This window comes from Lepidochelys kempii, chromosome 10 (genome assembly GCF_965140265.1).
Source record: "Lepidochelys kempii isolate rLepKem1 chromosome 10, rLepKem1.hap2, whole genome shotgun sequence".
In the NCBI taxonomy this organism is placed as follows: Eukaryota; Metazoa; Chordata; order Testudines; family Cheloniidae; genus Lepidochelys; species Lepidochelys kempii.
In genome coordinates, this window is record NC_133265.1 from 45,865,226 (window position 1) to 45,890,540 (window position 25,315).

At 44.1% G+C, this 25,315-nt stretch overlaps 1 protein-coding gene across 2 annotated transcripts in view; it reads left to right on the plus strand.

The window, feature by feature from the left end:
* The first annotated feature begins 851 nt into the window (after positions 1-851).
* The window catches only part of SORD (sorbitol dehydrogenase), a 39,072-nt gene continuing 14,608 nt past the window's right edge, over positions 852-25,315 (plus strand). Inside the window, exons 1-7 of one of the 2 annotated variants that reach the window (XM_073363240.1) lie at positions 852-1,214; positions 7,439-7,472; positions 10,170-10,334; positions 12,544-12,703; positions 18,716-18,834; positions 19,336-19,401; positions 23,257-23,432. In XM_073363240.1, the coding sequence (XP_073219341.1) occupies positions 1,152-1,214; positions 7,439-7,472; positions 10,170-10,334; positions 12,544-12,703; positions 18,716-18,834; positions 19,336-19,401; positions 23,257-23,432 (783 nt within the window). In that variant the 5' untranslated portion in view covers positions 852-1,151. The remainder of the gene's footprint in view (positions 1,215-7,438; positions 7,473-10,169; positions 10,335-12,543; positions 12,704-18,715; positions 18,835-19,335; positions 19,402-23,256; positions 23,433-25,315) is intronic. The other variant, XM_073363241.1, reaches the window with a different exon arrangement.

Consider the following 25,315-nt stretch of genomic DNA (forward strand, 5'->3'; position numbering starts at 1 on the left):
GAATGGATGGTGGTTCCGGAGCCTTCCTGGTGTTCAGGGGTTCGGGATGGGGGGAACGTATGACATCGTGCTGTTACCTGGTGGCCTCCTTACCAGGCTACTGCCCTCCACCTGGTGCTACTCGTTTTCACCCAGTTTTGGTTATTAAAATGTATTCCCATCCACGTGTCGGGGCACTCAGATTCTTCCTCCATAGTAAGAATAGGAGTACGTGTGGCACCTTAGAGACTAACAAATTTATTAGAGCATAAATTTTCGTGAGCTACAGCTCACTTGAAGTGAGCTGTAGCTCACGAAAGCTTATGCTCAAATAAAGCTCAGTGGTTTGAGCATTGGCCTGCTAAACCCAGGGTTGTGAGTTCAATCCTTGAGGGGGCCATTGGGGGTCTTGGGCAAAAATTGGGGATTGGTCCTGGTTTGAGCAGGGGGTTGGACTAGATGGCCTCCTGAGGTCCCTTCCAACCCTATGATTCTATGTATTCTAAATGTGTTAGTCTCTAAGGTGCCACAAGCCCTCCTGTTCCTTTTGCGGATACAGACTAACACAACTGCGACTCTGATTCCTCCACAACGTGGCCGGGGTGTGTCACACTGTGGTACAAGGAAGAGAAGCTTCACTAGCTGCCTTCTCCCCAAGAGACCCCAGGCCTGTCCGCCCTTCAGGGCCCTGCGCCGGGTCCCAGCCACCCCCAGGCCTGCCCCGCCCCCCTTCAAGGCCCTGCGCCGGGTCCCAGACACCCCCAGGCCTGCCCCGCCCCCCTTCAAGGCCCTGCGCTGGGGCTCAGGCACCCTCAGGCCTGCCCCCCTCCCCCCTTCAACGGCTCAGTCACCCTCTGGCCTTGCGCGGCTCCCTGGGGGCGGGGCAGGGGTCCTCTCTCGTGCCCCCCCGGCAGTGCTGGCTCCCGCCAGGCTGCCTGCGGTTTGGACTATGAGAGCCGGCCGCTCCCCACCCCCCACCGGGTCCTGCCAGCCGCCGGCCCTTGGACCCAGCTAAAGTCCCTTGTGCCGCGGCTGCAGCGGCCGAGGCGCCGACTGTCGCTCACCCCCCGGACCCTGGGCCGCCGGGCGGCTTGTGCACCTGCGCGCGGGGAGCGGCCGTTGCTGAGGGCGGAAGCGCCGCGAGCGGCCCCGGCCCGGCTGGCTGAGGGAGGATGGCGGAGCAACGCGCCGAGAACCTGTCGGTGGTGGTGCATCGCGCCGGGGACCTGCGCCTGGTACCGCCGCCCCGCCCCGCCCCGCGCCGCGAGAGGCGGCTGGGGGAGGGGGTCACAGCCCTGAGGGGATTTTGGGGGGATCACAGCCCTCAGGGGTCAAGGGATTGTGTGTGGGGGGGTCACAGCTCTTGGGGTTCAGGGGATTGTGCGGGGGGTTACAGCTCTTGGGGGTATTCCACCCCTTGGGGTTCAGGGGAGCCTTTGGGGTTCAGGGGATTTGTGGGGGGATCACAGCTCTGGGGTTCAGGGAGTTTCTGTGAGTTTGCAGCCCCCGGTTCAGGCAGCCCAGGGCACTGCCTGGATCATAGACGTTTCAGGTGTAAAACCTAAAATTGGGTATCCCCAGTCCATCCTCTCAGGGCCAGGGCAGGGTTATACCCTACAGGGCATTTCTGGGTTTTTGCCAGTCTGGATTTCTATGTTCCACGTGGTGAGGCTCCCAACTCTTACCTATGGAAATGTTTTCACATCTAATACATCTTTCTTGCAAGAAGCTTCTGGTATTTGGCTTAAATTCATCTTTAGTTAATTTTGCCCCATTCTTCCTACTTAGACCCCCCTGTGGCACACTAAATAATTCCTTTCCCTCAAATGTCAGCATACTCTTAGCATGTCTCACTTACCCCTCTTCCCAGTCATTGCTTAGCTAAGCAGTTAACTCTTTTTATTTTTCCTCCAGCTCCCTGATTGTTTATATTGCTTTCTTCAGGGTTTCTGCATATTTCACCTAATGAAGTGTCAGCTCATTGATGATGCTGTTTAATAAGATTCAGCCTAACCCAGATCTACTCCAGCTATGTCCATTGCTATTAATTATTGCCTGTTGTTACTGTCCTTCAACCTGTTTTCAATGCACATGACTATTCCTGTCCAGGCCAGTTGGCATTAATATACGCAGTGAATTCATGTGACACAATATCAAATGACCTACTAGAATTAAATGGAGGAAGATTTGAAATCTTTCTGGTCCTTGGCAAGGCTGTTTTGTACCTCCTCAGAAGTCAGAGGACTCAGGGCCCTCCCAGGCCAGGAGTGGAATGGAAGCTCCTTTTGCCCCCGAGTTTGGCAGGGAGTGAGGATCGTAGGGCTCAGTGGGTTAGCTGGGGAGACAGGGGTTGGCACCGCTGAAGCTCTATTTGGCAGGGTAGGGGCACTCCCAAAGGAGGGCAAGAGATCGGAGAAGAGATGGCAGGGAAATGACGCTGGAGAAGTTTCACCACACTAGACTACAGAGTGACAAACTAACCCTGCAGTCTTCTCTGTTTTACCCAGATTCTGCACATTTCTCATGATCCAGCAAATTGCTAGCATGAGCCTCTGCTGGCAAAGTGTGGGCATCCCTGTTGTACAGGTTCTGGGAAAGAAGAGCATTGCTAACATTCTGTTTGTATTGCATTTGATGGTGTGTGGTGGGGAGGGCTTTGGAAGCCATACAGTTCAGTACATATTCCTGCACCAGAAGGTGCTGCTGGGACACAAGAGAAAAGATAAACAACATTTCATGGTGTACATTGAACATAGCTAACAGGTTGGAATGACAGAGTGCCAAAAATGACCCAATGAGGAATTGCATTGTGTTAAACTTGCACACTATGGGCCTGATTTTCATAAGTGCTTCAATTTGGAATCGAACTTTCTGGCTCCAGTCAGGTAAATAGACATCTGTTGTGTGTACAGGTATTTGCATTTGCAAATTTGGAAGATGTCAAATAAAGAGGCCACTTCTGAAAATCAAGGCCTATGTCTTAATGAACTTTGATAAGCAGTGAGGTAGTCACAGAAAATAGTTTTGATCTGGCAGGTGCTTGATATTAAATACAGACTTTGGTCACCTGTTGTGGCTCAGTTTATTTTTATTGCTCCTGTGCAGCTCAAACAAAGTGAGCAGTGTTATATACAATGTGTGGCTCACAGCCATATTTGAGATAGCGGTAACATCTGCCAAAACAGTATTAAAAAGCAACACTTATAATAATGTGCATCTCATACACATACAATGTACAGTTTTCTAAATAGAAACATAGGAATTGCAGTACTAGATCACACCCAAGGTCCATCTAGTCCAGTATCCTGACTCTGACAAAGGCAGAGGAGGTGCCCGCTTTGGATCACCTCATGATTTCTAATAGTTAGAGATTGGCTTAAGCCCTGAAACATGGGGTTTAATATTCCTTTCTAAATATTTGTTAGCATTAACTGTAATAACTGCATATTCTTATTATTCATATAAATGTCCAATCACTTTTTGAATCTCATTACATTCTTGACTTTAATGACTTCCTGTGGCAGTGAGTTCTAGACTCTATTTTTATTTTCTTTGTACAATCTCTTGCACAATGGGGTCCTGATCCACAACTGGGGCTCCTAGGTGCTATGGTAATACAAATAAATAATATTTATATGTTGTATTTGTATAGTATTTACAAGCTTTTATCAATTTTACATTGCCGGTTTTTAATTTAATTGAAAATCCCCTCTATCACAATCATTATCATGTCCCCTCTTATTTGTCTCCTATCTGAGGTAACAGTCCCAATCTCTTCAGTCTTTCTCCATATGAGAGTTTTTCCAGGCCCATGGCCATTCTCTTTGTTCTTCTTTGAGCTCCCTAGTGAACAAATGGGTGCATGTTTTTTAGGATGCTCTTAGATACTCCACTTTCAGTATTGTGAGCTTCATTATCTTTCATACATATTGCAAACTCCTATTTTCACACACAACTTTTTAAAAAAAAAATAGCTGAGGTTGTAAAAATTGTGTTTCACCAGTTCACACGTTTGTTAGATGCTTTCTATACATGTGAATAACTCAAAAAAGGCTTTCTTTAAAAACTTCTGATTCACTTTGGCTGTGTCCTGAGTGGGACAAAGTGCCTTGGACTGAAGAAATCTGGGTCAGAAATAAAGTTCTGGGCACTAAAATTACATAGAGCAGGTTGTGCCCAGATGCATACCCCATTGAGCTTCATTAATATCAACAGGCAGAATTTGGCCACATACTGTCCATATGCAGTGTTGATCATTTACTGCTTATTTTAACAATGAATGTCAGTGCAATGCTTGTGAGATATGCACAGGCAAGCAAGCATTTTAGTCTGGGAACACTGATATAGTAAAATCCAATTCCATGGGCAAGTTAGTGATAGAAAGGTAAGTGAGGCATCATTTAATTCATAAAAATCTGACAGAATCATAATTTCAATGTTGTCACGTTGTGCAGTGTAGCAGGGAGGGCTCACTGCCCCATCCCCTGGCTCCCAGCTTCAGGTCCTCTGATTGGTGGAAATTTTGATAATGCAGGGCTGTCAGAAAAGGATTCAGTTGGGTTTCATTTGAAAGCCCTTTTTCCCCCAAACACAATGGTACCAAACGTGACAAACCTAGAACACTTATGAAGATATATATTCAAAAAATGTTTAAAAATCAATTTTTTTTAAATTACACTGTAACACAAGGATGCATTGCTTGCATAAAAAAAGACACAGATTTTTGGTAATCCTATGGAAGTTAGTCTTGACATATAGGATTGAAAAAAATTATTCATTAAAGTCATCATCAGTGTCTTCTCTGTCTAGGGCACCACTCTGCTAGACACATTGTCATACTGATCCTCCCCTGCACCACACTCACACATCACCATACAAGGCAGGCTACTGGCCAACCATTTGCATGGTGGTGAGCATCTGGCTTTTGTACATGACCATTTGATTAGGATTGATTTAAGAATGCATTGTATTTCATGTGTAACTGGAAAAACCCATTCATGCTTGAAAGGAGAGGGTAGTTTGGGATGTGCTCAGTAATACTGGAGCCATTCCTTTGCTTGATGAGGTTCTTGATAGCAGGTAAAAAATGCACCCCTTCGTGGCATTTGTCTGATCCTTGGAAAACAGCCACCAATGTAGCTCTGCAAGTGTTGTAATGTTGATCTCAAATAGTAAACTTGACATATGAACGCCTCCAGGGCATTTATGATCTCATCAGTGACTGTCTCAGCCATTCCAAGCACCTTCAGTCTAAGGAGAGAGTCTTCGGAGGCTGAATCAAATGTCTTCCAGAAAGAAAATTTTGTCTTCCATCCTGAAAGGGTGTGAAAACCTGGAAGTGTGGCAGCTTTTAATGGTCTGGGAGATAGGAACACATCTCTGAGGGGATTCTGTTCTCCAGCAGCAGGCACAGAAACAGAATTTGCAGAAGTCTCGGGAGTTACAAAGAAACTACTGAAAAGTGAGAGGCAGAAGTTTCATTACGCCATGTGACAATGAAATTCTTCGAGCAATTCTTTGCATGCTGTACTGTTTTTCCTGCAATGTGTAGTTACTCATGCTTTGTGCAAGTATGAGACAGTAGCTTCTTCACTGTGAGATTGGAAATGTTTATGGAGTCAGTGATTTTGTATTGGACAGGTGCAATACCAACCATAACTCCGCCCCACCCACTTCTCTGTCCCCTCGCACACTGGATCTGATTCACATTTACACTTATTCACTTTTAAATCACTCTGACTGTGTTAAGGGATCTCGGTGTAAATGAGCATCAGGCCCACCATGTTTATTTGACTTTACAGTCATTAAATCACACTAATCAAATCTCATCCTTCCCCAAGCTTTATGCCCTACGCTACTAAAGAGCCAAGGAAAGCAAAAAACAGCAGGGTGGGTTCAAAAGCACTGCTGGGATTGAGAATCTATATTGAAGTGTAGTGCAGTGGCTCCACTAAAAAGTCAGCATTTGCCTCACAGAGATATCAGAGATACTACAATATTTCCCTAAAACGGGTGGTAAGTCTGGTGTCTCTGGTGCCCTGTTGTGGTAATCTGTACATGACTGTTGGAGCTGATGCTTTGTGGACAATCATAACAAGACAATCCACTTCTTCAATCCAAAGTAATATTTGCTTATCGACTAAAAATTTAAATCATCTTTGCAGAAAGGTACAGCAAAAAATAAACATAGTGAGGTGAAATCAAACCAAACACAACACAATTCTCTTCACTTTAACTTTGCTTTCGTACTGTGATAGTGATGTCAAATATTGAGTTTAGTGTTTATGGAGTTTTTAAATTGGAAATTCTTTTAGGAAAGAATATCTGCTTTCAAAGGTCCAATGCCCGGGCTTATGTGTGGGAGTAACTGGGTGTAGGACACAATGTATGCCTTTGATAATGAAATAACTTCTAAGCAAACAGATTATACAGCTCTTATGCTAGTCCCAGTGAAGGACCAATTCAGTTTCCATTGCAGTCAATGGAAGTCTTTCATCTGGGAGTTGGGCTGGTTCCAGTCAACTTGAAAAGACAATGGCAACCACCCCACTTTCATTTTTAAAGTTAAGAAGAAACTTTGCAGCAAATCTACCGACAACTCAGAAATCCACTTTTCCTCCCCATTGTACACTAGCTTCCCAATCCTGTGAACAGAGTCAGTTATAGGGGTTTGAAAGCACCATGTTTATTTTTGTACGTGGGCATTTTGTTTAACCTCCTTGTGTAGTGAAATCTTAAGGACTTATTCTTTTTTCTTTGAATACTTGGGAGGAGCTCAGATACCACAACGTTTGGGAACCAGGTAAGTATATAAATATAGAGAGAAGAGGTAAAAGTCCTGCCAACATATAGGTTACCTTTTATTGGTGTGAAAAGTGACCCAGGGTTGTAGCTGAGCCCTTCTATATATGACAAAGTAGCTGTGTAATGCTCATTTTCCTGGGATCCTCAGGCTCCACACTGTTAAATAGCCACTGTATCCTGCTTCTTTCATGCTCCCATTAGTTCCACTTGTGGGGGAAAAGATGGTGTTTTTGTCCTCAGCCACATGGAATTTTTGTTTTGTTTTCCCTGTGATTGGTCAATGATTCAGGTTTTATAATGCCTCATTCATATAACGATCTCAAGGGACAGCTATTTCAGCAATAATAGCATTACAAGAGAAGGGCGTGAGAATAGGCATTTAGAAAGGAACATTTAATCCTGACGGTCTTTAAAAGTTGTTGGTTTACTGTGAATATCTGAAGCCACTCTGATTTCAGAAGATGAGTTTTTTGGATCATGGGATAAGTTGCTCAACTGAAACCACAAGTCCTATTCCGTTGTAGGGAAGTTTGGTATATAAGACATGATCCTGTTACTGTAATTACTTATATACTGGAGAAAATTCTAGGGATTTCTCAGAAAGCAGCCCCAAATTTTAATGCAAACTGAATGCTTTTTGTTTGTTTCCCTATAGGAAAATCGCCCGGTCCCAGAACCAGGTCCCAATGGTAGGTCTCTAGAGTGACTGCCTGCCTTCTACCTTGTGGTTTTCTTTGAGTGTAATTTCTTCCTAAATTTTCTATTTGCCCTTCTCTGATCTCCCCCTGTAAACCAACTATAGCGTCTATGATAACATATAACATTGTTCAAAAATGGAGCATATAGGTGGAGCAGGTCAAATCTTGCATCCATCTGAGAGGGGATGGTGGTGAAATCTGAAATGTATGTGGAGTTAGCTAAATCCCTCTCCCCATGTTTTCGGTTGACAAGATCTGGGAACAATAACAATTTATGAAAGACACAGTCCTGAGGGTCCTATTGAGAAATGATGCATAAGATTTAGAAAATTAGTTTTCTTCCTTTAGACCTACCTGAATCCACTCTGCTGAAGTGTAAGTGGATGGGACTTGCACTGGGAAGGAAGAAGGTGTAAATAAAGTTGGGCGAGAGACTAGGTCATTTTAATAATATCTGAATAACCAGCAGTGTTTGTGTGCTTCATATTACCTTCCTCTGAAAGAGAACGATATCAAAAAGGGGTGCTGAGCATTGACTTTGATGGGAGTTGGAAACGATCTGCACTTCTCAGGATTGGGCCCATAGAAACTAGAGAAGGAAAAAATAGCTAGAAACTCCATTCTGGCCTCATTCAGATAACAACCTTGTAAAATGGAAATTGCATTGGGATTTTGATGACTCAGGCTACTTATCATGTGATCAGAAACACTAAACATAGTTTCCTTTTGATAATCTGATTGTTTGTCTATTACCCTAACCCTGAAGTATATGTGCTTTATTGCTGCGTTCAAATGCATAGTACCCCATTCTATCTGAATATTAGTCAAGTAGGTCGAAGGCCTGTGAATCATATTTAATCAAAGATCTCATTTGGCACCCAGACTAGAGCTCTCCTCTTAGATTACATTTGCCTTCATTTACAAGAGATGTCTTTTATTTTAAGCTCTTGGAAGTTTTAGATCCTTATCTAGAATGTTCAGATTTCAGTAAGTATCTCATAAATGTCGACTGTCCTATGGGATGTAACTGCAAATGTGTAACTTTTATGAAACATGTTAGTAAATGATGGTGAACGGATTAGGAAGGTAAAGAAATAGAGGGAGGAAGAAGATGGAAAACCTATTGAAACCTGTCTAGTCCACTCCTGGGCTAGTGCAGGATTGTTCACTAGTGTCTTTTCTAGTTATAAACATTAGAATGAGATTTTCAAAAGCGTCTCAGCATAGGCTTAATTCTGTTCTCATTGAAATCAGTGGTAAAGATGCCGTTTACTGCACCGGGAGGAGAGTTAAGCCAATGCTGAGTGCTTTTCACAATCCTACCCTAGTAGTTTTTTTTCCTCTGTTAAATATTTTGGCAGTGTTTTTATTAAACTTTTTTTCTACAAATTATTGAAGAAAATGTTTCCTTGTCATGATTATTCTAAACTAAGCTCTACAAATCACCACGTAACCCTGAGCAACAGTGACTCCCAAGAGAGAGCAAAATTGTGACTGAAAATGTTACTTGGAGTGACATTGAGGGACTGCAGAATTGTAAGAGAGACAAAGGAAAGGTTTAGCAGCACAGTTCTTAAGGGTGACCTGCTAAGATTTAAAAGAAATCAGGCTTGTGCTGTTTTATGCCTTTTTAATGGCATATAAAGAAAGTCTGAAAGTTGTTGTGGTTTATTTTCCTTAAAGGTTCAGTGGCAAGGGGGTTCTGTTTATTTTTTGCATTAGAAGTTCAGCATGTGTGTGTGCGCTGGAAGACTCTGTGGGTAACTAGAGAGCTGATAGAATTATGGAGTATAAAAATAAATGCGTTTTGGAAGCCCTGCTTCAGGGCTAAAGCCAACCTCTCACTGTTAAGGTTTCCCTAAAAACAGATTATCACATTACTTCCTGCTGCAGGTTTTCTGACACCTTCCTCTTAAGCGTCAAGGGGTTGGCTGCATATCAGAGATACACTTGATAGATCATGGGTCTGATTTGGTTTGGCAATTCCTGTGATATCACAAATGCCAGGGAAATGAAATTTGATTAATTGATAGGGGAAGGAATTTTTATTCAGATTGTTTAAATTCTGATTTTTCCTAACACAGCTTTAATTCAAACCCTTGCAAGCAAAGCTCTCAGTCCATATCCTGAGTCAGCCCAGGAGTCCTCCAACATAAAAGGGAATCAAAGACTTAACATGTTGCAGCTTTCTAATGAAAAATAAGTAGGGAGAAAAAAACATTTTATTGAAAGAACTGAGCTCCTTTCCAGGCCTCCTGTACATATACAGAGGCAAAAAAGGATATAGGCCCCCTTTAGTGTTCCTCTGTAGGAAATAGAGTAACAGCCGTGTTAGTCTGTATTCGCAAAAAGAAAAAGAGTACTTGTGGCACCTTAGAGACTAACCAATTTATTTGAGCATAAGCTTTTGTGAGCTACAGCTCACTTCATCGGATGCATCCCTGTGTGTATAGAAACATCTTCTGTATTTTCCACAGTATGCATCCGATGAGGTGAGCTGTAGCTCACGAAAGCTTATGCTCAAATAAGTTGGTTAGTCTCTAAGGTGCCACAGGTACTCCTTTTCTTCTCTCTGTAGGAAAGTTCCTTGTCAGTCTTTAAAGCCTTTGCCAAGCAGATGCCTCACCTTGCTGCAGAGGTCTTTCATGCAGTTGGTCTCTGGTTTATGACTCTTTCTTTCTTTGCCAGAGGTGCTGCTGAGAATGCATTCGGTCGGGATCTGTGGATCTGATGTCCACTACTGGCAGAACGGTAGAATTGGGGACTTTATTGTAAAGAAGCCCATGGTGCTAGGGCATGAGGCATCGGGAACCATCATCAAAGTGGGGTCATCAGTAACCCATCTGAAGTCAGGTGAGCAGTTTCCTTGAATCTTGTGGACGGTTGCCTGATATGTACTTTCTCTGTTGTGATGAGGTTGAGAGGCTGGCCTGCTAGGAAATATTAAATGTGCATTGATGAAACATTAGGAATCCTGCAAACCAGAGAAGGCTGAGCCAAAGCCTTCAGTTTGGAAGTGATAAAAAGAGGAGGAAGATGGTCCAGTGGTGTGAGTGCTAGCCTGGAACTCAGCACTCCTGGGCTCAGTCCCCTGCTATGCTAGCTTCTTGAGCAACCTTGGGCAAGTCACTTAATCTCCCTCTGCCTCCGTTCCCCTTTTATAAAGTGGGGATAAGAGCACCCACCTATCTCACAGGGGTGTTGGGAAGGTTAGTACGTTAAAGATTGTGAGATGCTGGGGTACTATGGTAACGGGGGCCAGATAAGGGCTTTAGATGAAAATCTTAACTTGGATTTGAATTTCATAAATGACTCTGCCTTTATATTGGGTTAAAACTGGTGTGCAGATCCCAGCACCACTGGACTCAGGGTTCAGGAGCCAGAGCTGGGTCCCAGTGTTATGGTTTGCACCTATATCTACCTAAAATACAGCTGTTGTCCTTATATGTTTGTTCACTGCCCTCCTCACCCCTTGCACAAATCCTCCTAACCAACCACCAGCCCTTTCAAGCCAAGTCTAGCTCTCTTTTATTTAAAGTCAAACCTAGAGTAAGATGTTACAATAAAAGGAGCTCCTCTTGGGTTTTGTCTCCTGTCCCTGCTTTACTGCACAGTACATTGGGCAGATTGAGATCTGTTGTGATTTGGCCAACACTGTCTCCTCACAAATGACAAGGCTCACTGCCATCCATCGCTCGCGTTGGACAGCTGACTTCATGGCACTTCTTAGGAATCACTTGCTTTGACCTTTTGAAGAGTGCTGATATGATCTGAATATTGCATATATCCTGTTGTTTATTTAATGGACACGTATTGAACATGCAATCCAAGCAAGAACATAAAGCCTTTGTAGACCATGCATGTGAGTCACTCTTGCTGCTAGTGAGCTCTTCTATTAAGCCAGTTAACTCAATATTGTAACTTCCTTTTGCTGTGTGTACGTGCTCCAGAAATTGGGGACACCTGGCATTGATATTTAAGTGCTGGCCTAGTAAGAAACGTGGTACATTATTTCTCATTTACATCATGATAAATCTGGGGTGACTGTTGGCTTCAGTAGAGTGAGTCTAGATTTAAATAGGTGTAACTCAGAGCAGAGTTTGGCCCCAGAGTTAGATCTATGGGGCAGGGACTAAACCTTTCTCTGTGTTCTGTGCAGTGCTGAATGCTCTGCAGTTAATAAACAATAGTAATGACCATCTGCCTGGACATCCTGAGCAGGACCCCTGAGCTAGAGAGATGACCACAGCCTCACTGAGGGATTTGCCCAGTGATTAGATTTCTCGTGCTGAATGAAAAGGGCTGGAAGCATTTTGGATGTTTTACAAGTCTCTTATACTCCCTTGTGGAGCTCCAGAAAACCTGACTGTGGAGCAGGTGAACAACTGCCCTTTTTCCACTCTGAGCTGTCCAAGGATTGGGTCAGGCAATGTGGAGCTCTCCCACATGGGGGAAAAGGGATTTTGTGCTCTTTGGATTTTGGAGTCTGATCTCCTGACTCCTACATGCACTTCCAGGTCTTTACCAAAAGCCCAGCCTACCTCCCCATCATAACTGTCAGTCTGGAGAGCAAGTACAGTGATTGCCATTAAAATCCAATGTTTGCCAACAGATCCTGCATGGTGTTTCCGTTTAGTTCCTAATTGCAGGAGATCTCAGATGCCACTCAGTGGTACTCCGTGACAAATGCTGGCTTTTTGATGGGAATAGGAAATCAGCCAATTTACAGTGATTAGACGAAGGGGAAGATATAGGTAGCTCTGCATGTGACTGAGCCTGCATCCTCTTAGTGTTTGTCTGCCTCTTACATATTATATTTTCTTCTGTAATGCTGAACACTGTGTGTGGCTGGGTCCCTGGGGCTGGGTGTTGAGTCTTCCATAGCATGGCATTAGGGAAAGAGATTGAAGTGTATCAAAGGAAGTCTTTGTCTTTCAGTGGGTGTTTACAGAACAGGGTAGATCTCTCCCTTCCTTGGCATCCCTCTTGATCATTCAGATCTCCACATGGTGCAGTGCCCACACACTCCTTGTCTCACCCCACCCTCCTTTCACTCACTCAGGCGATCGAGTGGCCATTGAGCCTGGTGCTCCGCGAGACATCGATGAATTCTGCAAAATCGGACGCTACAACCTGTCTCCGACTATCTTCTTCTGTGCGACACCTCCCGATGATGGAAACCTGTGCCGATATTATGCACACAATGCCAGCTTTTGCTACAAGTCAGTCACACACGCCCCCTGCCTACAAATAACCACTCCCTGTATGGGGTTAGCCATATTGTTCCTCCCTCTCTCCCTCAGCCATCTGCACAATGGGGATAGTAATCTAGTTACATGAAGCGCTTTTTGTTATTTCCCTAGATGCCCCTGGCATAGGTAGGGTTCAGATGCCTGGTTGCGAAATGTTTGGGAATGTGATCTAGACCTTAATCTGATCTCCTTTGTACTGACCTTCTGTGTAATGCACTTTGAGAGCTACAGATGCTAAGTACTGTAGAAGAGCTAGGGATTATTTATTTATTTGTTTGTTTGTCTTTGTTTTTATCTCCACTCTTGACTGTGGTATCTGAGAACTTTATGACAGGAACTTGTTAGACCTTTCTCTCCTGCAGAGTTCCTATGACTTTATCACTGCTTTAACCCCAAAGGGTGTCCTTTTCTTAAACCCTCTCTCTTTTTGCTCTCATTTCTATAAGGCAAGGTAAGGCCTGATGTTTTTTTGGGTTCTGCTGTTGGAAACTCCAGGAAGGGCTTTCCCTCATTCATCAAGGAGAGCCAGCCCCTTGCTGCCCTGTAGAAAGCACTGCAAGAACTGCTAAACCTGCAATATGATTTGCTCAGGTATTAACTGAGAAGACCTAGACTGGTTCTGATTGTCCCAGGCTGCCAGTACCCCCGCTAATCCAGCCTTTGTGCAACACTGAAGACAAATTTGACCCCACTGGTGCCAAAGGTCACATCCTGGTTGTCAGAGAAACTCATTTGGGCTCCGATTCAGCAAAACATTTAAGCGTATGAGCATCCATATTGCTTGATTGTACTGGGACTTAAGCACAAGCTTAATGTTAAGAATGTGCTGAAGTACTTTGCTGAATTGGAGCATTAGAAAACCTAGCAGTCCAAATTCATCCCTGCATAACTGCTCTGACTTCAGTAGAGTCATGCCAGGAATGAACTGGGTCCAGCATATCCACCCCATCGAAATACTCTGTTGGCAGTGCCATGTAGATATTTAATCTATGGAGTTTGCTCCCATTTGGAGGCTTGTGTGGAACACAGAGTTCCATGTACACTGAAGAAAGAACAAATCTGTAAATCCAGAAATTCACTAACGCTAGGGACTAACATTCTTCTTTCATTTGTGCCTGTGCATGCTCTAGAAATAGCATCCCTGATGTTTGCTGGGTTGTCAAAAATGGACCTCTGCATTGGGATCATTGTCTCGTAGTGACAGGACTTTGTGCTCTTACTGGAGGGCCTTGGAGCATTTTGCAAACATTAATGAATGAAGCTTCTTTGCAAGGTAGCTAAGTATGATGATCCCTCTTTTTAGATGGATTAATTGAAGCACACATTCACCCTGTGGACCGGCGACAGAGCCCCAACAGACTCTCAGTACCCTGCTCTGCGCAGGGAGGAGACTAGTATCTGGCTTGGTTCCTTTTTTCAGGTTATAATAAAAATCACACTTTGCCTTTCACTAGCACCTTCCATGTGAGTATATCCAGGCACTTTGAAAGCATTTATTAATGTAACTACATGGCTCATGGCAGGTGAGCAGGAATCATTCACCTAGGAAGTTATGGGCTTGGTTTTCAAAATGTGAGACTGGATGATGGACTGATTGTGTGTGTACACATGTAACTGGTTGTCACTCTGGCAGCAGGCACACAGATACCCATGTGGTGCTAACTCTCCACAGAGCTATAATAACTAGGTAGTTCTTCATGTGTCACTATCATCACTTCATACCCCAAGCACAGCGCCCCCCTGGAAAAGGCTGAAGACTCCAGGAAGGCCACTTGGGACTTTGTTTCATCAATCAGATTTTTCTGGGAGTTGATTAAATACCCTGGTAATGAGCAGCAATATAGAATCCTTAAAAAGATAGATTAGTGAACTCCCTCCCCCACTAGTAACTGCTCAGACAAATTACTGACATGTACACCCTTGTGCACAGTCCTGGCCTGCTTCTGTTCTGAAACACGGCCCACAAAGTATCACTTCAGTATGCAGCATAGCACCAGTGATTGCACTGATAAAGCCCTGGGGTAGTTTTATCAGAGACCCAAATCCTTACTCAGGCAAAATTACCCCAAAAATCAGTTGCTCAAGGATCCTGCAGGATTAGGTCCATAAAGCAATAGAGTGTAGTCTGCTTTAGCACAGTGTGATGGGTTCGATCACAGAGACCCCCGTTGGGACTGTCACCTTATGTGCTGAGGCTACCTCTGAGCCCGTCTTCCCTGCCAGGTTGGGACTTCAGAACTCTGCCTTGTTGAGCCAGTTATGCTAATCTGCTGTAACACAGACCAACACCCCCAAAGCTGCAGACTTAACTGAAAATGGCTTAGCAAGTGCTCCTGTCCCTAGCACCCAGACACCCAGCTCCCAATTGGATCCAAACCCCAATTAAATCCGTTTTACTCTGTATAAAGCTTGTACAGGGTAAACTCGTAAGTTGTCTGCCCTCTATAACACTGATAGAGAGATATGCACAGCTGTTTGCTCCCCCAGGTATTAATTACTTACTCTGGGTTAATTAATAAGCAAAACGGTATTTTACTAAGTGTAAAAAGTAAGATTTAAATGGTTCCAAGTAATAACAGACAGAACAAAGTAAGTTACCAAGCAAAATAAAACAAAACATGCAAGTCTAAGCCTAATACAGTATGAAACTGAATACAGGTAAATCTCACCCTCAGAGATGTCCCAATAAGCTTCTTTCACAGACTAGACTCCTTCCTAGTCTGGACCCAATCCTTTTCAGACCAATGTTGTGGTTTATGGCCTGGGTCCAGCAATCACTCACACCCCCGTAGTTACAGTCCTTTGTCCCAGTTTCTTTCAGGCAACTCTTTGGGGAGGAGAGGCCATCTCTTGAGCCAGCTGAAGACAAAATGGAGAGGCTTCCAGGGCCTTTTATATTCTCTCTCTTGTGGGCGGAAACTCCTTTGTTCTTCTGTACAAAATCACAGCAACAAGATGGAGTTTGTAGCCATCTGGGCAAGTCACATGTCCATGAATGATTCAGCTTTTTGCAGGCCAATGCCATTGTTTACATGTTAGTTTGAATGTTCCCAGGAAAGCTTAGATGTGGATTGTCGTCTCCCAAAGTCCATTATCAGTTAAGTATTTCTTGATTAGGCACTTACTGAGAATAGTCCTTTCTCAAGAAGCTGACCAAATGCTTCACTGAGGTTACTTAGAATAAAACACATTGAGATACAAGTACATAGCCAATATTCATAACTTCAAATACAAAAATGATACACAGATACAGACAGCATAATCATGACCAGCAAATTACGACCTTTCCATAGACACCTTACTTGACCTCCTTTGTACAAGATTTGGTGCAACTATAGGATCTTGGTTGCAACAATGATCTATACAGTCACAGTTCCTGTCAATAACATCACACACAGGTTTATTGATTTTCTTCAGAAATCTCTCCTGCAATAAACTAGACATTTTCCTGTTTACAAACAAACAGGCCATTTCTCATCTGGGTTTGTATTTGGTACCTAATGAAATGTCAGCATTGGAATATGAAATACAATTAATCTGAAAAGGTTTGTCCCTCCTCCTGACTCTGTCCACTAGAGTGCACTGCTGCTGTCTGGCAGAGGAGGGCTTCTTCAAACTGGGGTCCTAAACAGCTTTTGGAGACACTGTGGTGGCTAGGACTAGACCGTGCTGTTTAGGGCCTATTCTTCACTGTCAGACGAGTGTAGCTGATTGTGACAGTATTTCTGCTCTGTTAGGAGAATTTCCTTTTATTTGATGTCAGTGTTTCCTGGAAAGTCACTGTTTTGATTCATGGGGCAGCTCTCCTCTTGCAGGGGAAGGGAACTTTCATTCGTACCTGAAGGGGGGATTTGATAGCTGGAGGGGAGGGATAGGATACAGAAGGACCTAGACCAATTGGAGGATTGGGCCAAAAGAAATCTGATGAGGTTCAATAAGGATAAGTGCAGGGTCCTGCACTTAGGATGGAAGAATCCAATGCACCGCTACAGACTAGGGACCGAATGGCTAGGCAGCAGTTCTGCGGAAAAGGACCTAGGGGTGACAGTGGACGAGAAGCTGGATATGAGTCAGCAGTGTGCCCTTGTTGCCAAGAAAGCCAATGGCATTTTGGGATGTATAAGTAGGGGCATAGCGAGCAGATCGAGGGACGTGATCGTTCCCCTCTATTCGACATTGGTGAGGCCTCATCTGGAGTACTGTGTCCAGTTTTGGGCCCCACACTACAAGAAGGATGTGGATAAATTGGAGAGAGTCCAGCGAAGGGCAACAAAAATGATTAGGGGTCTAGAACACATGAGTTATGAGGAGAGGCTGAGGGAGCTGGGATTGTTTAGCCTGCAGAAGAGAAGAATGAGGGGGGATTTGATAGCTGCTTTCAACTACCTGAAAGGGGGTTCCAAAGAGGATGGCTCTAGACTGTTCTCAATGGTAGCAGATGACAGAACGAGGAGTAATGGTCTCAAGTTGCAGTGGGGGAGGTTTAGGTTGGATATTAGGAAAAACTTTTTCACTAAGAGGGTGGTGAAACACTGGAATGCGTTACCTAGGGAGGTGGTAGAATCTCCTTCCTTAGAGGTTTTTAAGGTCAGGCTTGACAAAGCCCTGGCTGGGATGGTTTAACTGGGAATTGGTCCTGCTTCGAGCAGGGGGTTGGACTAGATGACCTTCAGGGGTCCCTTCCAACCCTGATATTCTATGATTCTATGATTCTGTGAAAGATACTTTGGCTAAAACTTTCAAGCTTAGGTGCTGAGAATTACCCCTCAGAATCTATATTTAGATTAGATTATCTATATTTAGATTAGATTATCTCCTAAGTAAAAGTGCCCTGATTTACAGAGCTGCTGTGGGAGTCAGCAGTTTCTCTGGCTTTACGCTGACCCAGTTGAGATCAGAATCTGGCCCTCTGACTTCAGGCTGCCCCTCTGCTGTCTCAAAGGAGAGGCCTTGTCAGCTGTCTCTGCCCTCCACTACCCCATTTTATGGAACACTTCCTTTCAAATACAGTTTCCAGTGCCTGTTTTGTGAGAGGTTCGGTTTGCCTACTGATTTTCTGGATGGCTGCATTGAGCAGCAGGGGGCTGGGGCTCATCTCTCTTGCAGCAGCTCAGAAGTATCCGTCTTATAGCAGAATCATTGGGTTTGTCTCCCTCTGGCCATGTGCCTTTTGTCATCATTTACTCCTGTTCCAACTGCATACAAGACACTACCACTGTGGTTTGGGGGCATTTGACTCCCTCTTTGGACCAGGTGTTAGTTACTCCGCTAACTATGGAGAGTCAGTGCCTTCGATTCTTCTTGGGAGAGTGAGTGCTAGGACCTAGTTACCAAATGTTAAACTCTTTGTATATACCAAATATTTGTATGAATCTCAAGCCAACCCACTGGTTGAAACACTTCCCACATGTCAGTGGCCAGCAATAGGGTATGATGGGGTAGTGAATAAGGGGATGTCTGATCATATGTCCCTTTGCTTTGCTTTGTGAGATGAAGTGGCCAGCTCTGCAAGCTATAGCATTTCATGGGTCTGACAGGAGTAACTTAGGGAACACTTCCCTTATTAACCTGAAGAGAGGATGATCTGCAGCACATTCCCCCTCTCCTCCAGGAATAGAACAATGATAGAAGTTGAAGGTGCAGAAGCCTTCTCCCCCATACCCATCCACAAAGGCAGGGCAGACCTCATCCCCACAGCACATTGCTGAACATCCTCACAACTCATTGCAGCAAACACCAAGCATTATGTTTTCTAGGGTGGGTGCCTAAATTGTGCCTGCCGAAAGAGAGATTGTAGAGGCTGATGGGTACTTTGCTGCATAGTAGCCTCTTATGCAGTGCACAGGTGTGTGTTTTATTCCAATTATAAGGGCATTTTGCCAGCACAGTTTAGACATTAACCTTTGCAGACGTGGTTAGCTTCACCCCACCACCATTAAAAGCCCCTATTGTGGCGGTTGCTTGTGTCTCTGGTTCTTGCAGGCTTCCAGATAACGTCACCTTTGAAGAAGGGGCCCTCATTGAACCTCTTTCTGTGGGAATCCATGCCTGCCGAAGAGGCGGAGTCACTCTGGGATCCAAAGTCTTAATCTGTGGGGCTGGTATGGAATAACCCACCTTGTGCTTCCCACCTGTCGTGAGTGCTCTGTCACAGAGAAATGCAGTAGAGTGACCAGCCTGGTTTCTAGGTTCAGGATGGAGCACTGTGTGCTGACAACTTGGTCTCCATGGCCCGCATCTCTGTATTGAGGCTGAGGGTGGTCTGGGTCAGCAGTGCACTCCTTGGCCACATTTTGGCCAGCCCTGCTCCAAAATGGATTTGAAGTGCGTGTTGTGGCTAAACAGGCAGTTTGGGTGGTAGCAAGATACCTAGGAATCTGACAGTATTCTCCTCACTGCCAGCTCCAAACCTGGAACAATAACAGTCATGCCCACTGCCATTCTCAATGCACTGCAGCGGATCGTGACATCTGCCGTAATCCCAGTACCAGTCCTCCATGGAGCACTGCTATAACCCCAATGCAGTGAGCTTTACACTCACTTCACAGTGATCATGATTTTCCTGTATTCTGACATCTTATTTTCCTTCCTTATTGCTCAAGGACCCATTGGGCTAGTTTGCTTGCTCGTTGCCAAGATGATGGGTGCCGCCCAGGTAGTAATCACTGGTAAGATCTTCTTTTAATCCTTAAAATGCTGCCTCATTCTCACATGTCCTAAAAAGGCTGCTCTTTCTGTGTGGCAGGTCACTGTACAAATTAGCAGCAGAACTGCCTGGTGGTAAGACAAAGCTATGCTAGGTGCCTATGTGAAGATCATCACCTGGTGTATGTATGTAGGTGTCTTTAGCAGACCTGTTCTTCGTCCAGTTTTTCTTTCTGCATCTTAATGACCGGTAAAGGGAGATATAAATAGGACTGTGCTTAATTAGCACAGGTTTACTGAAATGTTCCCCAGGCCAGAGCCCCCAAATGGAAACTACTAGGAGGATACACCTGCACCCTTCACAACTAGGAGTATGGATGTTCATCAGCATTGCAATTATTGTTTCAGTCTTCAGGCTGAGGCATAAAACTGATGTTCCATCTGCTAATTAAAGACACATTCTTCAAGAGTAGTGGTGCTAACCTTGGAATTTGTGCCGAATTCCAAGCCAGGTAATTGCATTCTCCTCTCTAAATCCTCCTGCATTTCATTTGGTATAGTATTCTTTCTGATCTGAATTATTATATTATTTTGCTGTGCTCTGCTGATCAGCTGCTGCATTCCCCCGCCCTCCAGAGGTGACTGTGTTTGAGCGATGTGCTGTTTGCTCTGTATATAATTTACAGAGTGCTTTGGCACCCTTGAGGTGCTATAGAAATAAAATCTGTGCGTAGTGTGACAAATTTTGATTAGTCATCCACTGAGTTCCTTCAGATTGTGAAGCTATCACTGAGGCCTCTGTAATTGTCCGTGACATTTGGTCCTTCCCAAGCCACCTGTGTCACAGATGCTGTTACTCAGACAGCAAGAGGCTCAGAAATGCCCACTATGGGGCAGTCTTGTTCAAATGTTTCCCGTATTATATGTGGCAAGGAGCGAGATTACCCTTCTTTGAACTTTAGGAGGCGGGCTGCCTTCAGGAAAATATTTTCCATGTTGGCGTTAGGAGGAACGCCTCTCCAACCCATTATTTGCCTAGACATGTTTTACTGCACTTCCCAGAGAAATATTTTATTTTACTTATACTTGTAAAATATTTGCCTATAAAACTCTTTATCTGCACAGCACATTTCAAATTGATCTGTTTGTGGAGATATTTGCCTATTGCGTCTATAGCAGGACATAAATAGCTGAGAGGTAGAATAAAGGACGCAGACCCACGCAATGCAGTTCTACTTGCCCCATCTCAAAAAAGATGTATAAGAATTGGAAAAAGTACAGAGAAGGTAACAAAAATGACTAGGAGTATGGAACGGCTTCTGTATGAGAGATGAAAAAGACTGGGACTGTTTGGCTTAGAAAAGAGACGGCTAAGGGGGAGTATGACAGAGGTCTATACAATCATGACTGGTGCAGAGAAAGTGACTAAGGAATTGTTATTTACCCCTTCACGTAACACAACAATCAAGGCTCACACAATGAGATGAATAGCAGGTTTAAAACAAACAAAAGGAAGTGCTTCTTCAAACAATGCACAGTCAACCTGTTGAACTCATTGCCAGGGGTTGTTGTGAATGCCAAAGATATAGCTCGGTCCAAAAAATAATTAGATAAGTTCATGGAGGATAGGTCCATCAGTGTCTGTTAGCCAGTTTGGTCAGGAATTCAACCCTACACTCTGGGTGTCCCTAGCCTGGGTGTCCCGAGCAGACTACCAGAAGCTGCAGCTGGATGACTGGGAATGGATCACTCAATAATTGCCCTGTTCTGTTCATTCCCTCTTAAGCCTCTGGCACTGGCCACTATTGGAAGACAGGATACTGGAGTAAATGGGTCATAGGTCTGACCCAGTATGGCCGTTCTTATGACTGGTACTTGCAGATGGAGGGAGCCAGACACCCAAGCTTACTATGGAGGCAAGTCTCCTAGCTGCTCCCCATCAATAAGGAATGGACCTCTAAGTGCTGCCAGATCCTGCCCTGGTTATTAAATGGGTCATTGTCCCTCTGCTTCAGAGCCTTTCCCCAGCTCTCCTGCTCTTGGGATGAGGCCAAGGATTTTGATGGGGATATCCCCCAGGCCTGTCCTCTCCTTGATGGGGATGTACACCTCCCCTTTCAAAGGGCTGTCTTTGTCCCTGAAGGGCTGAAAAGAGCAAACTTATCCTCCAGCAACTGTGCAATGGCCCAATAAAAATAATGCTAAAAAAGAGGAGGAGGCAATCTAGGGGATACAGGTGGCCTCTCCCTGATTTCCTTTCCACATCCTCATGTAGGTGGATCTTTGGAATCCAACCATGAAACTGGTGTCACAGCAAAATCAGGAAGAGGGATTTCCCTCCTTTCCTCCCCCAGGCTTGGCTGCCTGACTTCATGTGAAGAGAGGATGTCCACGGTCATCTGCACCTTAGCAAATAGCCCGCAATGATTTATTACACACGGGAACCAAAAGGTTTCACCACTGTCCTGCATCTGGCAGCGATGCATGGATACTGTCCACCTTTTCAGAGCGGATTTCTTCCCCAAAGACCCAGAGAACATGAAGCTAAAGGAAACCCTTAGAAGAGATTTGGAAACTTTCCTAACAGTTCTGTGGACTTCCCTCCCCACCACCTGTTTCTCAACCATGTTACAGTGTGCTGGCCTCAAAGGGATAGACCCCCCTCAGGTTAAGAAGAATTCCAATATGCCTTAATGCCAGGCTCCTAGCAATGCTCTGGTCTCCATGCATTTGCTGCCAAAGTGATGGTATTGAATTCACTAGCAAGTCAAGTTATGGTTAGGCAGCTGGTAGACTGTGATCACTGCGTATTACGCTTCTTCATAATTTTCTCGCTGTTACTTTGTGCTCCTTATGTAAATAAGGAAGTGTTATTTACTCCTCATTACACACGAACTAGGAGTCACCAAATGAAATTAATAGGCAGCCAGTTTAAAACAAACAAAAGGAAGTATTTCATGACACAACGCCCAGTCAACCTGTGGAACTCCTTGCCGGAGGATGTTGTGAAGCCCAAGACTATAAAAGGTTTTAAAAAAAAATTACATAAATTCATGGAGGATAGGTCCATCGATGGCTGTTAGCCAGGATGAGCAGAGATGGTATCCCTAGCCTCTGTTTGCCAGAAGCTGAGAATGGGTGACAGGGAATGGATCACTTGATGATTACCTGTTCTGTTCATTCCCTCTGGGGCACCTGGCATTGGCCACTGTCAGAGGACAGGATACTGGGCTAGATGGACCCTTGATCTGACCCAGTATGGCCTTTGTTATGTTCTTACATTATCTCCCATCTACTTACCCTCTCCACCAACTGTCTCTTGTCTCATAGGTTGATTTTAAGCTCTTTGGGGCAAGGACCCCCTCTTTTATCCATAGTTGTACAGCACCCAGCACAGAGGAGCCAGGGCTTCTAGGCAGTTTGCTAATTCGGTACAAATCATGAATAACCATGGGGATAATGTTACATCTGTAGAGAACCCCATTGTTGTCAGGTGCCTGCAGCTGCACCTTTGCTACATGCCCTGGTCAGAATGACTTGTCTGTGGGCTTTAGAGTATTAAGACCTCAGCATCTTTGAAAGAGGCAACTTTATGTGGCCAGAGTCCCGTTGGCATCTCTTGTGCCTTTAAGTTGCTTGTCACACGTCTTTCCCCACCAGCCCAGAGAGGAGAGCTGATCTCCTACCCAATCCGTGTGCCATCAGGCTGGGGGAGTTCTGAACCAGACTTTTCCACCCAATGTGCCTGCATTGTGTGCGTGCAATGTGTCCGTGCCCCACTGGGCATGCTTGCTGCAGGGCCTCTCTGTGTGACATCTTTTCTTGCATGACGTTTGTCAGCCAGCTGCAGTTCTGTGATTTATTTCTTCCTTCCCCAGATTTATCTGCCTCCCGCCTGGAAAAAGCCAAAGAGATTGGGGCAGATTTCACCATTCAGATAAAGAAAGAGACCCCAAAGGACATGGCCTGCATGGTGCAAGATTTGCTTAACTGCATGCCTGACATAACCGTGGAGTGCTCCGGGGCAGAGGCCAGCATCCAAACTGGCATTTACGTGAGTTCCTTCTTCCCCTATCTAAGATCCAGGGTGGATAAAAATCAATGATTTTAAAAAATAAATAAATAGATAAATCAGATTTTTTAAATTTAAATTGGATTTTTTTTAGAAAATGCTTTTTGAGGAAAATCCTCTCTAAAGATAGTTTTAATTAAGATACATTATAGCTCAAAGATATCTCATCATGGTAGAGGGATTATAAATTCTAATTCTGTAGCATGAGACAATATATTCATGTAATGTTTAAGAAAAATTTTGTAAATGAGTTCCAATAGTTCACTGATTAGAGACCCAATTTTATGGGGTTTCAGGGGCTTCTGTATAGATTATTTAGGTTAATCTTTCTATCTACCCAATAGGACTCAGTGCTCAGTCTAGAAGATACCATCAGAGATGCTTAGTTTTGCAGTTCTCAAACTGTGGATTTGTGTCTCTAGAGATAACATGCTTGTTAATAGCAAAAATGTTTTTAAATAAATAAATAATATATAGAGGTGTGAAATAACAGATCTCAACCTTGTTGTCGCTCTGCAAATTTGTGTACACGGAGTCAATCCCTTACCTCTCTCTAAAAGTGCAAAGTTTCAAAAAGTTAAATGAATAGAAGATTGTTGGGGGTGGAATAGATCTGGACAAGGAGAAGAAGTCTGGAGATAAATGTGAGAAGGGAGGGACAGGCAGTAGAAACAAAAGTGAAACTGTTTGAGCAGCATATTCCAGAAGACTTGAGGTCTTTCTGAGTGTAACCTTCATTGATTTGAGATCTACCATATCCAGTGATGAGCTGCCAAAATCTTAACAAATGGTTCCCTCCTCACCCCACGAGGGGGTTGTTGCCCACCCCCGCTCCCCGGGACTCCTGCCCCATCCAACCCCCCGCGTTCCTTGTTTCAGTCACATCATGTATGTCACATAGCCACAGTATATCACCTGTAGCAAAAAAGGAAAAAAAAAAATCTCCATCATCCAGAAACAACTAGAGATAAGTTTGTAATAAGAACCAGCACATTACAAAAAGAGGTAATTGATGAAAAAATTGCCCCATTTGTTTATGTAACAAACTCTTCTTTCTGTACGATTGAGAACCCACACTTCATTAACATGGTTCAGTCATTAAGACCAGGATACAGTCCACCCAACAGAGCAGATGCCGCAGGCAAATTGCTGGATAAAATGTATGAAAGAGAAATTGAGCAGTGTGCAAAAGGTCTAGAGGGTAAAATTGTTAACCTGAGTCTTGATGGGTGGAGCAATGTCCACAATGATCCTGTTGTATGTGCTTGTGTGACAACAGAAGAAGGGAATGTCTTCCTTACAGATACAATTGATACATCAGGAAATGCACACACAGCAGAATACTTACAAGAAGTAGCAGTAAAAGCTATAACAAACTGTGAAAAAAAATTCAAGTGTCTAGTACACAGCTTGGTCACAGACAATGCTGTAAATGTATCCAAGATGAGAAGAAATTATTTAGAAGAGAGTGAAGAGAGTCCCAAGTTAATAACATACAGTTCCGGTGCTCATTTGATGCACCACCTAGCCAAAGACTTCAGTGTTCCAGAAATAAAGGCTAATGTTGTTGAAATTGCAAAATACTTCCGTAACAACCACTTTACAGCAGCTGCTCTGAAAAAAGTGGGAGGAACCAAGCTAACTCTCCCCCAAGACGTTCGATGGAACTCAGGAGCTGTTTTGAGCACTATATCAAGAACTGGCCTAAACTGATGACAGTTTGTGAACAAAATCATGAAAAAATAGATGGCACTGTCACAGCCAAAGTGCTCAACATTGGGCTTAAGAGAAATGTTGAACACATGCTGAGTACCTTGAAGTCTATTTCTGTAGCCTTGAACAAAATGCAGGGAAACAGCTGTTTT